Here is a 15,899-nt window from a genome sequence, read left to right as displayed (position 1 = left end):
TAAAATATTTGACCAACAATAAGTTGAAAATGTCAGCTTTACTTCTGGAGTAAAATAAATAATAACTTTTTATGTGCCTATAAAAGATTTAAAAAAAGCAATTTAACAGTGAACTTTTTAACATGTGCACATGCTTCAATACAGGTGGCAATAGAGATGTTCTTGATTTGCAGGACAGTATTAATTGCTGCATTTAAATATTTTAAAGTTTCTGGCTACTTTGCATTACAATAAAAATATTAGTCCAAATGTGTTCTATAATAAATTTATTATGATTCAAAAAATAAAAAAAAACACAAGCAGGTGGAGTTTAACCTTATTCTTTCTTCAGAGATTTAAATAATGTGGCTTCATTTGAAAATGAATGTTTTCCAGCTTAATGTTGTAGTGTTTTCCCTAATGGGTTCAAGCCTGATGAGTAAGATGGCTGGCTTAAAACTCTCATGCTCATAACGGCTTTTGGCGTGGGTTAACCTTTTGTTAAAAACTTTTTATTTTTTTCTCAAAAGCAGTTGGATTGGTCTCAAATCAAATGCCAAATATGTTTTATGCTCACAAAGCTCAAGACCATAAGTTAGTGTTGGAATAGCCAAAGTTTTTTATAACTGGACAATGGAGTTTGGGTTAGCAAAACGGATTCCTAATTGAGTTAAAGTTTGGATTATTCCCCGGAAATTGTTTATTCGACAATCAATGATTAAACAATTAAGTGAGACAAAAGGTGAACTTTTTATATCCCATGTAAAACCTATGTAATACCTATGTTTATCGTGAAGTTTTATTTATTGATAGTTGAGTATTATTGTGCAGTTTTTAATTTTCTTTTTTCTGGTGAGCAAGAACTCAGTTTTGTCACCATTCACTTTTATGCAGTTTTCTTTTGTGGTATTACAGATATTAATAAGCATTTGTAGGCCTGAAAGGGCAGAGGTAAGAAGTATAATGCTATCATCAGCATATGCTACAACACCCGTATAGTTTTCATTTATTGATGTATCTATGATGCTTTCATTTTGTAAGGTTTCTAGTAAGGTTTAAGTGTAAATGATAAAAATAAATAATAATAAAAAAAAAGTATTATAAAAAATATACTGAAATTTAAATAAATTTTAAAAATTATATTATTACATAAAAAAATAACTGAAAGAAAAACTTTATTAAAACTATCTTCTTTTAACGCCTAAAATCTCTTTTGTCTAGAGAAAATTATTGGACTATGCAAAAAACGCATAAAAAGTAATGCATATAATATACAACCTTTTGTTCTACAAATAAATTACTAGGAGTCAAATAAAAACATTGATTTGAAAATTTAATTTTAACACTTTATTTTGAAACATAAGTTTAATGAAATATCACTATAAATACATTTTTTATTAATCAAAAATATATCAATAGAAACAAACCTTGCTTTTATTGTTATAACCTTTCTTAAAGTCATTCTTACTATTACATAGGTACTACTCATGTCATATGTGACTCGCATTATGACTTGTCAGTCCTGATCTGCAAAAATGGTGAACACCAGAAAAAATATTCAGATGGGATATTTAACTCTTCAATGTCATACATTAATAAGAAAATGGCACTATAGAAAACTATGTTAACCACACAAGTGATTAGCACATTTGGATCTATTGGGTCCAAACCAATTCATGGATGTTAAATTTAAAAACTTACTTGACACATAATTAATAAAAACTTCTATAAAATGTGTAAACACATTTAACTCAAGAATAGATAAACCCTCATTTCAAAATAATAAAGTAGGATCCTTTACAAATAAGTTAGGACTTACTGTGTAAAATTCTTATTACTAATGTTTACTTAAAATGTAAAAAAAAATTATTAATATAAATATTTACAGATAAATATTCTAAAAATTTATATGTAAAATGTCAATAGAAACAAACCTTGCTTTTATTGTTATAACCTTTTTTACTATTACATAGGTACTACTCATGTCACATGTGTAGTACTTATGTAATAGTAAGAAGGACTTAAAGAAAGGTTATAACAATAAAATGTTACAGAATTTATATGTAATATTTCCAATATTGATGTGTTTTTTTTGTTTTGTTTTTTAAAAAAAAACATTTATATTTACAATTAAAAGTAAATTTTATATAAAGTATACTTATGATAGTATGTCTAGTTATTTGCAACAACTTCACAACTTTCAGTTCTTCTAGTTATTGCTAACTATCAGATCCAACTCTCAGATGCTAACTCATTAGTTAACAGTTATTATTGTAGTTGTTAATTGAATATTAAGCATATAAGAATAATTTACAAATTTACAAACAAACATAAAAAACAAGATATAACAAACCTGTTAAGTAGTTTAATAGTTATAATAATTGACATCTTAAAAGATTTTTAATTTTCCACAAGGTTAAAAGACAGTTTAAAAATTAATAACTAAAAACATTACATATTGGAGCATACTCTTTCATTCGAATATATTTTATTACTTTAGAGAAGACAATGCTCTCCTTTCCTTAGACATATAATTATTAAAGCGTGGGGGAGTGAGCGTGTGGGAAGAAGAGCCTTTACCTTTTTTTCAGCAGCCACTATTTTTTCTATTTCAACACTTTCCCCTTCAGATATATCAAAAGTATGTTTCGGAGGAGGAGGTATTGGCTGAGACTGCCTTAAATTTTGGGCCATAAACTGGCTAATACTCATTACATCATTTACAGCATTTTCAGGATGTAGATACGTTGGAGAACCTTTATGAAATATAAACTCCGCCGCCATCTTCAAATCTTACACGCTCCACTTAAACAGTAAAAATTGTTGTGGGGGAGTGGGGAGTGGTTTAATAAATTAACGTTAAAAATTAAACAGACAACTTGGTTTGCACGATTATCTTTTCCGTAAATATAGTGCCATGTAAAAAACCTCCGTTTGAGGTTTGGATAATAAAAAAAAGTTTGTTTAACCAATTCACAACCAATTGTAATTCACCATTTTATCACATGCTTGTCATATCAACGTTTAGTTAACGGCTTAAAAACTTTTACACATCCGCCGTTGTTTAGTTCTTATCACGTGTTATAATGAATTTAATTTTTTTTTTTCTTAAATTTTCTGTTTTTAAGTCTACTTTTGTGCAACAGAGCGCAGTGCAGGGTCGGACAAGCTTGGCCCCTGCTATGCCTTAAGGTCCTGGGCCTCATTAAGAATTAAGATGCACAATAAAAACACACAAAAATACAAAATAATAATAACTATTTATTGTTAATATGCATTAGTTTTTAATAAATAATACAATAAATATGGTAGTTAATTCTACGATTAAAATATGAAATGTTTAATAAAATATATAAAGACATTGTATGTAGCCTAATGCTTCCCAATCAGAGAAGCTAAAAAATATTTAATGGGGCTGGAGATCTTATTATTTAGAATAATATTACTTCTTATTAAACATTATATTTCAGTTTTTTGTATAAATAAATAATTTATATATATTTATAAAAAATATATAGTAAAATACAATTAGAGTTCAGCTAAAGTAAAATGGGTTAATCTAAAACATTTCTCTTTTTTTTTAAAAAACTTTTTTTATATTTAATTTGAAAAAAATTATATTGTAATAAAATATACAACATTACAAAGGGGGCAATGGCTCCTTCCCTTTTTTTCTAAAGAAACTATTTTTTTATTGCGAAACTCGTATTGTCGGCCATGCATTATATTATAAAATTAAAATTAAAATCTTTGATCTTTAATTTTGTGTTAATGTCAAAAAAATAAAGTCTGGTGCACAGAAGAAAGCTGATAAGAGAAAATCCAAACTGGCCAATGCTGCAAAAGATCAAAAGCAGAAAAAATTATCATTTGGTAATTGGAACATAGAAATACTACGAAAGCTGATTGTTGCAGCTGAGATTGAACTGACAAATCTTCAAGAAGTTACTTTTCCATATATTATTAAGGACCTTGGGTATGGAAAAGAACTGATTGTTTTACACGTTATCATTCATGATAACGTGTGAAACAATCATTTCTTCTCTATGCGAATAGAGAAGAAATGATTATTCCAGAAGTTATTGTTTAGAGGATAGAGATAAAATGATTGTTTTGGAGATTAATTCTTTCATCAAAAGAAGTTAGTAGAAAGAGTAGGAATAAAAAGGTTATGAAAGGTTGGGGTTCATTGATTACTTTTTTGAGCAAGATAACTGTTAGCAGAACCTCAAAAAATCAGAACATCAGAACCTCAAAAAAGCAGAACATCAAAAAATCTACTATTAAAGAAGTTTAAGAGTCTGGAAAGTTTGGAATTCAAGTTGATTCTAACCATGATGAAAGAATTTCAGGACTCAGTAAGGCGGTTTAAGGTTAATATATTTTATGCTATTGTGGATACTGCCACTACAGCAATCAAAACCGTTTTAAATCAAATGATGTTGGTATCTTAAGAGATATTGCTTGTCTGGACCTTCAAATCTTTCCATCATTGAGTGACCATATTGACTATATTTTTCATTTTACGTGACAATACGAATATATTTTCATGATTTAACCAATTTTGCTGGTATACAGAGGGAAACACGGCACAGAGATGGCTATATTTGCAACTAATTCTTCATTAGTTAGTAGAGCTGATAAAATTGAATCAATGAACTCAAGGAAAACATGGCAATAATGTGCAAAAATTAAAGTGGCGCGACGCTGCAATCAATGTATTTTTTAAAACCTTGCAGAAGGATCTATTTTTTTAAACGTGCCGAATAAATTTATGGAGTGCGTGGTCAAAGATACGGAAGTTTGCATAAACATTATTAGAAATTTCCAATATCGTAGTAACAAAAACACCATGTGATTAAGAGTTTAATTTATTTTTGCCAAATTTTTTAATACTATAATGACCCCATTTATGTCTACCTTCCCCGGGCTCCTTAGTGCCATTCCGACACTGGCACAGTGTGTCAGAACGGTAAAAAAAATAGCAAAGATTACATAACCATCAGATAAAAATATGCGACATGCAATACATCAGTGACGGATCAAGAGGAAGTGGAGGGATAGGGCATGCATCCCTCCCTCCCAACAGAGTTAAAAAAAAAGTTTTAATTTAATTTTTTCTTTAGTTTTAGTATCAATATTCACCACCCCTCCCCCACTCCTCTCCATAAATTTCTGGATCCGTCACTGCAATACATCAATGTATATCTTGTGGAATATCGTTTTTTAGTTTAGAAAATTTGTTTAAAAAAAGAAACTTTAGGCGTACGTAAGACGCGTAATAAGCGCACGCACAGTGGAGTATTTGTATGACAAAACCGCTCAAAAATATTTTATGGATTTTTTTTCACTTTAATAGTTTAAAACACAGAATTTTATTAAAATTAAATTAAAAGAATAAAATTTTTTAAAGAGTAATTTATTATTAATAAAAAGACTTCGCTTATCAAAGCTTCATGCTGAGATCATCATATTGACTGCTTCTTTGGAAAAACGCAACCTTTTTTTGTGCCGTTTTGATCTAGAACTACTTATGTATTGGTCTGAACTCAATAGCAGCCTATTTAATACGTCTGTATTGCAGTCGATACGAGAAAACTTTCGACTAAAATTTTGTTTGTACTGCCGAAAGTGTTTGTTTTGGGCTTCAGCTGCCTCCTCGGATAACTAGCCGATAGGCAGGATTGCATGAGTTATAACTTCGACACCATGCATTAAAACTTTATGCATGGTTGGAGACATGGGATACCAACCATACAGATTGATATACAGTTTAGCAGTTTTATGAACAAAATCTTTCGATGTTTGTCCACAAATGTAGCACCTCATAGTTGATGTAGTATCAGTTGCAGCGTTGCACACTTTACCATCTACTATTGTAAAAAGCAAGATATGCTTTATTTTTCCAATTTTATTGGGCAACCTTGTTTCCCTGAGATTCCTTATTTGGTTTTTTACGTGCTCTCCATTGTTATGTCTTTAGATTCACTAATGAAACGTATTCGAATGGGCCTGCAGAACCTTGGAGATGAGGTGACTGGGTTTGCCATATAATTTTTTCCTGTTGGCCGTCGATTTTAACAATCATTCTCAGAGGTATTAAAGAACTTTGGAAAATATTTGCATCACTGTCGGTGTTGTTTTGAAATTTTTGCTTAAATTTTGCTTGTTGCAATCCATCACAGCCCCATTTTGATATTAAAACCAAATTTTTCTGTTCTTCAATTGAACACTTTTCTACAACCTCTGAGACATTTTTATATAAGCGTAATGTGGTGTGGTCAAGTTATGCTTGTAGTTGAATTTCTGTTGTTTCGGTTACTTGTATCGATTTCTTATTAGGGTAACATTCTTTTTTGGCTTGTTGTATTATTGAGTAGCAGGGGTAGACATTTTTTTTCTGCTTTGAATAAGTTCCCACTGTTTTCTGGTAAAATCGCCTTCTACAAACAGTGCCAGTGCCTCTTGAGGTGTTAATTTATTGACAGTTATTTTTTTTAAAAGCAGAGTTCAATGCTTTTCGGTATTTCTATGCTCTGGTTGGCGTGGCAGTAATTCCTTTAATAAATTTTAAAACATCAGTATTTCCTGAAGTGTGCTGGCTCATTCTGACTGCATACGTCAATTCATCAACAGATACCTGTTTGCGCAAATCCATAGTTTTTCGACGCTTGCTGCAATCACTTAGTTCTATAAATGATTTTGATGGTCGTCCAGGTCTCTGTCGAATGTTTATTGACCAATAAGGTAGCTCGATGTTTGATTTGAGCCATTTTTTATTGTTTTTTATAAAAACTTCTTGTTTATAACTTGCAGCTATCCATCTTTTCTTGAAATCGCTCTTGAAGAATTTTAAAATTCTTGTTATGGTACTTTTTTGATCTATTGGATATTTTATAACTGTTATAAGGTGTTCTACTAACAACAAAAGCTTTTCATCAAATTTTTTACCTTTACAATCTTTCATTATTTCATATAATTCTCTTCTAGTGAACAACTTTTTGACTTCTGTCGAATCTACATGATAAATAATAAAATAAGTAATACATAGTGGTGTGTCCTTAATGAACGACCAATAAAATATATTTTTTTATTTGAGATTTTATAGTTTAATAGTTTAATATATATTAGATACAATTTAAGATTTACGTAGTTTGGTTAAGTTTGTACAAAAATATTTAAAAATTAGACAACAAGAATTTATTTTACAGCTATTTCAAGACTTTTTACGAGATTGTGTATATTACGAAATGGTTTACACACTATTTTTAAAGCGTTAAAATAAAAAGTGGCGGACGTTGGCGGATAATTTTACAAAAGTATCTATATGTAAAGTTGTTTACAGTTTATAGTTATTGCTTGTTAAAAAGTTATTACTCGACAAGACCATACTTGTTAACAAAAACATTATTATCGTATAATTTTATATGAAAGTTAAAACTCAAATAGTCCATCATAAAAACGCTTTATATTATGCACAATAACGACAGAAATTTAATGTAATTTTATTTTAAAATAAAGGTCATACCTTCCTCTGCCATAATTAGACGTTTATTTTTTCAAAACTGAACAATATTATAATAATAGCTGCAATAGCAAATGTCACAAATTTTTGAATTCTTTCTTCCCACGAAATTTCAAATAACAACGCCACGTTCTGAACAAAAATACGACTAAAGTTAAAATCGAGAATAATTTTCTGTTACATAATCTAATGAAGCAATTATCTAGCTTGAAAATAATAAAGTTAATAAGATTTTTATGCAAACTTGATTTTTTGACTTTTGAACGATTTTGTCATACAAATACTCCACTGTGGTACGTGAGCTAATGTCATTCACAAGCCCAAGTTATTTAATTTTAATAAATTTGGATTCCTCGATCAAAAAAACCATAGTATTTTTAAAACAAAATTTCAAAAACTCGTATTTCTCCCGCGTATGTGGTTTATAGTCTTTTTCATGCGCATGACTAGTTTAAATAGAAAGAATTGGGATCCTCAAACCGAAATCCACATACGGGGAAAACGGGGCAAGATGGCTTTTCATATAACAACTCACCAAAAATAATTTAAAATGGTTGAAAACGAAACTGTTTATATCTTGTATTTTAAAACACCAATTGGTTTTTTAAAAAATTCTCATCGTAATTGTATACGCATCAATCAATCAATTAATATATTTCTGCAATAGTTGTTACATTCACGAAAGTTTACAAATAGTAGATCTAGAGTAAAACCGGGTCAAACCCCACACTTATCAATAAAAATTAAAAACTTTTTTTTAATTTTTTGTTTTTTTAATTTTTTGTTTTTTTAATTTTTTTTTATTTTATTTTTTTTTTATTAGATAAGTAACAAAAAACTGGATAAGATAATATAAATATTTGTTAAAAAAATAATAATAAAGTTATTGAAAATATCAAATGTAAAGAAAAAAAAATTGTGCGGTTTAAGGCGACATTCTTATTAAACCGCACACTTGAGAAAACATTGAATTTTTTATATTTTAACTTTTTTATAATTATTTTTTTTAACACAACTTATATTTAAGAAACTATATTAAAGTTTTTACATATTTTACACCAAAAAAATTTAGTTCTAACTACATATTTTTTTGTTGCAAAAAATGTAAGACTACTTTTTTTTTGCGCAAACTTTCAACGAGGTAAGACATGTTTTTATTGCTGCTAAAATAAGTTTTTATATTTTGAAATAATTCGAAAATGGCAAAATCTTTAACAATTGTAAAGGAATTTTTGGTATGTCATAAAAGCACTCCACTAAAAACCTTTGGAGATTTAAAAAATTTTATAACGAAATTGAAAAATTAAAAAACGAAAATGCTTTACTGAGGAGAGAACTCGCTGAAGTTACTAAAGCAATGAATTTTTAGAATGAATATTATGAACAAGTTGTTAAGGAATCAAATGACTTAAAAGTAAAACTCAATAATTATGACAAAGACAACGTTAATCTAAAATGCATCGAAATTATTCAAGATAAATTAGCAGAATTAGTAGACGGAGCAATCTTTGTTTTGATGGCTTTGACAAAAGAAAAGAAGAAACTTGGAAAGATAGCGAATCGAAGGTCAAAGAGTTCTAAAAGAGAGACTCTTAATTAAAAACAACATTGCAATTGAAAGAGCACACAGAACTGGAAGAACCACGAATCTAGAAAAAGAAGAAGAACTATCGTGGTAAAGTTTCTTAACTATCAAGATAGAGAAATCGTATTAAATGAATATAAAAAAAGAAAACTATGAACGAAAAAATTTATCTAAACGAAGACTATAGCAATTACACAATCGAAAAAAGACGACTTCTATTTACAAAAGCAAAAGAACTTCGAGCTGAGGGTAAGTTTGCTAAAGTTATATATACCAAACTTGCAACGCGCGCCTCAGAAGTATAAGAAATTCTCTTAAATCTTATTTAGTACACAAAAAATGATAACAACAAAAAATATAAAATGGATGACTATGAATCACTTATTTTCAACTTTAGAAACAAATACATTGGATGAAAACACAGATCCAGATATATGTTATTTTAATGACTTAAAAATAGATTGTTTTTATCATTACGCTAGTGACTTAAAAGAATTTCATTCTAAAAATGGCAATAAAAACAAAAAAATCAAAATTGTCCAAATAAATATAAGAAGTATGAACAAAAATTTTGAATATCTTCGACATTTTATAGAAGAAACTAAAAACTATTTTGATATTATTTGTTTAACAGAAACTTGGTGTTCACAAAATGAGCTTAATAATAACTCTAACTTCCATCTTCCTAGTTTTGAAACAATTTTACTAGAAAGACAATTGAATAAACGCGGCGGAGGAATTCTGATTTACGTAAAACAAAATATCGCGCTTAACGTTAGGAATGATTTGTGCGTTTCTGATGGCGATAAAGAAATCCTTACAATTGAAATATTTCTTCTGTAAACATGTTTCTTTGCACAACCGTTCCCGACACATCGAATTCTCGCATTGCAACATTTCTGTGTGTAAAACTGTACTCTACACTTTTTACATTTTGCAACTTTTAATCGTTTGGCTGCTGGTACTTGTTCTTTATTATTGTTTTGCTGAGGTTGCTCAGCATTGTTATGCTCAGGCATTTGAGTATTTGAGTATTTTACATCTTTTAGATGCTAAGTTATTCGATTTTCTTGTTAAAATTTCTTTTGACCATCTTTTTATTAAGGCATAAAACCAGTCTTTACCAGGCTTGCCATTTTTGAATAAGTGCAATTGATTTTCGCGTTTAAGGAAACCGCATACAAATTCTAAGATTTCATTTTCGGTTAAACCATAACCCCAGTCACCAAGTAATTGGAACGCATGCACCATCAATCTTTCTGTTTCATTTGAGAGTACGTTGTTGTACCTGAGCCATGGAAGCCTTTGTTGTTGTTACTTTTGCGACCTTTGAGCGTTGACACTGGAATGCTACAAGCAGGGCCGGATTAAAGGGGGGGAGGGGGTGCAACCGGGGCATTAGCCCGGGGCCCCCACAAAAGGGGGGCCCCCACAAATTATGAAAAAAAGAATTCAATGACATGCCTTAAATAAGGGTAACGATAAAAATAGAGTTATAAGTTATTATATTTAATATAAAGTTTATGTAAACTTTGTATTTTAGAGATTACTTCTATTTAATTTATATATATTAGGTCACTGATCTCAAAATATAACTGGATAGCGTATGCGGCAAATTTTTTGAAGCCAGTTTTGGCCTTTCAAGATGGCGACGGTTTCGGTTGATTACAAATGAAGAAATTTAACTTATATGTCATTTACATTTATAAATATTATGAAATGTACATGCCTCAAATATTATTTTTTGGTTTTACGTAACAATAATTAAAAAAAAAAGGCAATATTACATATTTACGTAAATTTCTAAATTATGTATTGTTTAACAAAATATATTCTAAACAATAAGTTTGTATAATATCTTGCTTTTTTAAAGATAAGTAAATGTTATTAAATAAGATAAAAACTTTCAGTTTTTTTAATTAAGAATTAGTTATTTAACATTAGAACAAATAAGAAACTAGTAGTTATACAAGTTAACAATTTCCAAACAACTTTCGAATAATTATTTTAAGTTTGAAAAACTGAAATAATGTTATTCATATTTTGTTTATTTTTCATTCAACTACTTTCTTTTAATTTTAGTTTTACTATAAATTATTTGTTTAATATTGTTTATAATACAATTTATGCACCTTTTAGTTCTTAACTACCCAATGCTGTGTGCTAGAAGGTTAATAACATAACTGCATGGTAGGCAGCTAAATATCTTTTTAAAATAAACTATTATGAAATTAGTTTTTCAAATAGATATCACAAATTTACAAATGCTGCATGAACTATTAGCTGAGCTCTGTGAGTACACACAACTCAGGGGTTCCTTCTAGACTTTTTTTATATAGTTATTTGTGTCTTATATTATTATATATATATATATATATATATATATATATATATATATATATATATATATATATATTTTTTAGTTAATTTTTTTTAGTTAACCAAACTGCCAAATGAGCTAAAACAAAGAAAATATATTGCTATCACTTATAGTTGAGTCAAACATGAGGAGCTAGATCAATCATTTTTTTCAAGAAATCGACTGATCTTAAAGCAGCATTTGCTAATGCATTTTGAATTCCGATTTCATTTGGAAAGAGGCAATCTATTAAAACAACCAATTAATTTGGAAACACCGACAAATACCTTGAGCAGATTTAATTGCTGCCAAATATCCAATGAAATCAGTTTTTCGATTATACAAGATCATTTGTGTAGCAGTAATCTCTTTAAGACTAATAATATTTTTTATCAAATTATTTTCTTGAATTTAATGTCATATAATCAATCTATTATGCAAATAAACTCAACAACATATTTATAAAATTATTTAACAGCTATTTACAGTTCATTAATATAAAAAAGTCAACATGCTGTAATATATAACCATAATACTTAACAACAGGTAAGCAGGATATTTAATTAAAGTTAAGGAGATATTTCAAAGAGGAGGTAATGTTTTGAACATTTTTATATAAAGATATGAATAAACTTTTTTCAAACAAATGTATTTTTACATACATTTGTTTCTTCAATTGTATTGAGAGATAATCCTTCAAACTATAAGAAATTATTATTTACTTTTTATTTATTTTAAAAGTTGTTATTAATAACTATAATTCAGACCTGGGTTTTTTTTACCAGTATAAGTGACACTTAATAATATTTTATTCAAATAGTTTATGCAATAATAGAATTCAAGTATAATATAATTCTAGAAGGAACCCCTAAGTTTTTGTATACGGACAGCACTCAGTTAACAATTCATGTAGCATTTGTACAAAATGGCATCTTGCTACAAAAAGTAGAGAATATAGTTATAGAAAATATAGAGGGTAGAAATGATTGCCGTTTATCATACTGTTATGTTAATAACCTTCTAGCATACAGCATTGGGAACTAAAAACTAAAAAATACATATATTATACATAAGGCTTAACTAAATTTGTAAATGCCATTTAATAATAAATTCAATTATACAAGAAAATAATTTCTTTTTTTCTCTAATATTTATAAAATTCATTTGTTTTCTTTTATTTTTAACAAATTTATAAGCTTATTTAATTATTTTTCTTTATAATTTGATAAAGCCATTTCAAATGTATATCGGTTTCACCGCTAGGAACTAAAATCGCCGCCATCTTGGGAGGCCAATTTTAGCTTCAACTTTTTTCGGAAAAAACAATAGAACCAGCTATCCAGTTATATTTTGAGATCAGCGATATTAGGTATATTAGCCAAATTCTTATGGCGCGGTTTGTAGGAAAAAAATAAAAATGGTAGCAAATAAATAACAACAAACTTTCGCATGGTCTATTTGTTTCAATGTAAATGGTTTTGTTTGTATCAAATGTTAATCTATTTTATTAAAAATAGTGGTTTAAGTGGTTAAGAAAAAATTGGTTTAAATTTTTGAAAAATCTTTTTTTAAGTGTAAATGGTTTTGTTTATATTAAATGTTTAACTTATTTTATCAAAAATTTTTGTTTACTTTTTAAGTTATATAAGGTCAAAAAATATCTAATCTTTGAATAAAGTGAAATCTGTACTGTGGCTCAAAGAAACTAGTAAATTAGTACGCATTTAATAGCTTTTATAAGTTATTATCCATATAAAGAGTTCAACATTTGGGTCAAACTTCTATTGGATAGCATTTATTTTCAAATATACATTAGGAACAGCTTTAGCATTAGCTAATCATCAACATTTTAAACAGTGATACAGAGTCTCAAAAAAAGACTTCGGCTTTGAAAGTCATATAGGGTTTAGGGATAGAGTCAGAAAGGGCATATAGGGTTATGCAATTGTCATATCCCTAATATATATATATATATATATATATATATATATATATATATATATATATATATATATATATATATATATATATATATACATATAGTAAGTCAGCTCAAGAAAAAGAGAAAAAAGCATAGGAAGTCTTTTCCAAATCAAGAAAAGTTAGTCCTTTTTTTAGTAAACGAGATGGAGAAGTCACTACCTGGAACTTCAGCTATGCTACCACCAGTTGAGGAGTTTCTATCGCAAGACATTGGTGACAATTAAACAATAGCAGAAGCAGATGAACATCAGGCAACAGTAGCTATGATGGCAAAAGCTGTAACAATTGAACATGAACATGACTCTATGCTTGGATTTGGGAATGATATTGGTTTGTGGCCAGAAGTAGCTTCAACGGGTATGATAACATTTTGAGCAGAGAAGGGACCTACCTCGTTGTTGCAAAATTGTGATCAAGATACCATAAGGAAACATTCAATATCACAGAAACAGGAAAAACCTGATGACTCAACCTTTTTTCGGAAATGTACCCCAAATTTGTTCCTACGAAAAACAACAAATAGTGAAACATGTCAACGTAATTGGTTGTGCTTTTCCTCACACACAGGAAAATTGCTTTATTTGCAAATTGACTGGGTCCAAAAGTATCACCACTAATTTTTCATGTTCTGGTTTTTGCTATTGGAAACATGCCTCAGTGCGTGTCAGTGAACATGAATCATCTAAAGGCCATCTAGAAGCAATTATAACTTTGGCACAGCGTGGCAAAAAGTCTGGAGAAATTTACCATGAGCTAGCAAAACAGAAATCTGAAATATGTGTGTACTGGAATCAAATACTGCAACGTGTAATAAGTACTATATAGTTCATTGCAGAACGAGGGTTAGCTTTTCGAGGTGATAATGAAATTGTTGGATCACCACACAATGGGAATTATCTAGGAATTTTAGAACTGCCAAGTGAATTTGACACTTTTCTTGCTGCTCACATTAAGATGCATGCGAATAAAGGAAGAGGCCATACCAGTTATCTGTCTTCCACTATTTGTGAAGAAATTATAAATTTGATGGGCTCACAAGTTTTAAAGTACATTTTCGGTTCTATCAAAAAATCAAAGTATTTCTCGGTAACTGTCGATTCTACACCAGATGAGGCTCATATTGATCAGTTAACTATTATAATTCGTTACATGGATATGGAAAAGTTAATACCGAATGAGAGATTCCTAACTTTTATCCCTAATACAGGTCACACTGGTCGTGAAATGACAGAGGCATTATTGAAATATCTGGAATCCAATGGAATCAGTTTACATGACTGTCGAGGTCAATCATATGACAATGCTGCCAACATGAGTGGTAAATATTGTGGAATGCAAGCTTTGATAAAGGAACAAAATGGATTTATGTCCCATATTGTGCACATTCGCTGAATTTAGTTGGTAAGGCAGCAGCAAATACATGTTCTGCAGCAGTGAAAATCTTTGACTTTGTTCAAGAAGTGCACGTCTTTTTCACAGCATCACCTTCATGTTACCAAGTCCTAACAGAAGCACTGTCTAGCTCTCAAGAAAAGACAAACAAGAAAAAACTGCTGACACCTAAAGGATTGAGTGATACTCGTTGGTCATGCAGACATGATGCAGTTAAGGCACTTGTTGTTGGATATGACAAGTTTAAGGTGGCTTTGGAAAAAATTTCAATTAACAAGGAGGAAAAGAATATTGTTCGCAATGCTGCTTCACAAGCAAATGTGCAAGATCGAAATTGCGCTATATTCATTGTTTTGGAATGAGATATTGGAGCGATTCAATGCCACAAACAAGATACTCCAGAGTCCTGAAATGGTATTGTAGTCTGCAGTAGATGCCCTTACTTCACTGTAAGCATTCGTGGAATCAAAACGAGAATGTTTTGCTCAATATGAAGAACGTGCAAAGAAATTATCTAGTTCAACTGAATATTCCCAAGCTCAACGTCGTCAGCGGAATAGAAATGTTCGTCTCAATCCATTGGGTTATGAATTTGGAGATGAAGTTCAGCAATCCCTAAATGATCAGTTTCGCACAACAAGTTTTATCCCAGTGATTGACCAATTTTATGTCTCACTTAAAGAAAATAAATGCTTACAAGAATGTATGTGAGTATTTTGGCTTTCTGAATCGCCTTGATGAATTGAAACCAAACGAAATAATGATGTCTGCGAACAATTTGGTTAACAAGTACAAGCCTGACCTTGAAGAAAGTCTCGGAAATGAGCTTGTTCAATTTTCAGCCCTTCTAAAGCTTTATATGGATGACTATATGATGCTAATGCAAATGTGCCTAAAGAACTTTTCTTTTACAAAATTTTAAATGCGAATAACTTCATCTCAAGTTTTCGAAATGTAGAAATCCTATTAAGGATGTACTTATTCCTAATGGTCTCTAATTGTTTGGGAGAACGATCGTTTTTCAAATTGAAACTTGAAAAATTTCAATTTGAAAAACGATCTAAAATCTAAAGTAA

The 15,899-nt window shown here is 29.6% G+C and overlaps 3 protein-coding genes across 3 annotated transcripts in view; 1 reads left to right on the top strand and 2 right to left on the bottom strand.

Annotated features, from left to right (window-relative positions):
- The window catches only part of LOC100200978 (zinc finger protein 148), an 11,970-nt gene extending 9,074 nt beyond the window's left edge, over positions 1-2,896 (bottom strand). The window contains exon 1 of the mRNA XM_065804748.1: positions 2,560-2,896. Coding sequence (XP_065660820.1) covers positions 2,560-2,763 — 204 coding nt within the window. The 5' untranslated portion in view covers positions 2,764-2,896. The remainder of the gene's footprint in view (positions 1-2,559) is intronic.
- A 2,540-nt stretch (positions 2,897-5,436) lies between these two features.
- Positions 5,437-7,642, bottom strand: LOC136085019 (uncharacterized). The gene is made up of 2 exons (XM_065806389.1): positions 7,508-7,642; positions 5,437-6,996 (listed from the first exon to the last, which is right to left on the bottom strand). Exons 1-2 carry the CDS (start codon positions 7,518-7,520, stop codon positions 6,509-6,511), a joined length of 501 nt encoding a protein of 166 aa, XP_065662461.1. The 5' UTR covers positions 7,521-7,642; the 3' UTR covers positions 5,437-6,508.
- Positions 7,643-13,697: 6,055 nt separating this feature from the next.
- Positions 13,698-15,185, top strand: LOC136085275 (uncharacterized). Its single transcript, XM_065806566.1, has 3 exons — positions 13,698-13,788; positions 14,267-14,749; positions 14,830-15,185. The coding sequence occupies exons 1-3, from the start codon at positions 13,698-13,700 to the stop codon at positions 15,183-15,185; spliced, it is 930 nt and encodes a 309-aa protein (XP_065662638.1).
- Positions 15,186-15,899: the final 714 nt, after the last annotated feature.

The sequence above is a fragment of the Hydra vulgaris genome, chromosome 09 (assembly GCF_038396675.1).
Source record: "Hydra vulgaris chromosome 09, alternate assembly HydraT2T_AEP".
NCBI lineage: Eukaryota > Metazoa > Cnidaria > Hydrozoa > Anthoathecata > Hydridae > Hydra > Hydra vulgaris.
Note: the sequence above shows the minus strand (reverse complement) of the source record. Positions and strands in the feature narration are given on the sequence as shown.

Coding starts and splice junctions, on each gene's coding strand:
- LOC136085275 (XM_065806566.1), top strand. CDS start 13,698: ATGGCAAAAGCTGTAACAATTGAACATGAACATGACTCTATGCTTGGA. Junction 13,789..14,266: donor GCCAGAAGTAGCTTCAACGG/GTATGATAACAT, acceptor AGTTCATTGCAG/AACGAGGGTTAGCTTTTCGA. Junction 14,750..14,829: donor CAATGCTGCCAACATGAGTG/GTAAATATTGTG, acceptor CGCTGAATTTAG/TTGGTAAGGCAGCAGCAAAT.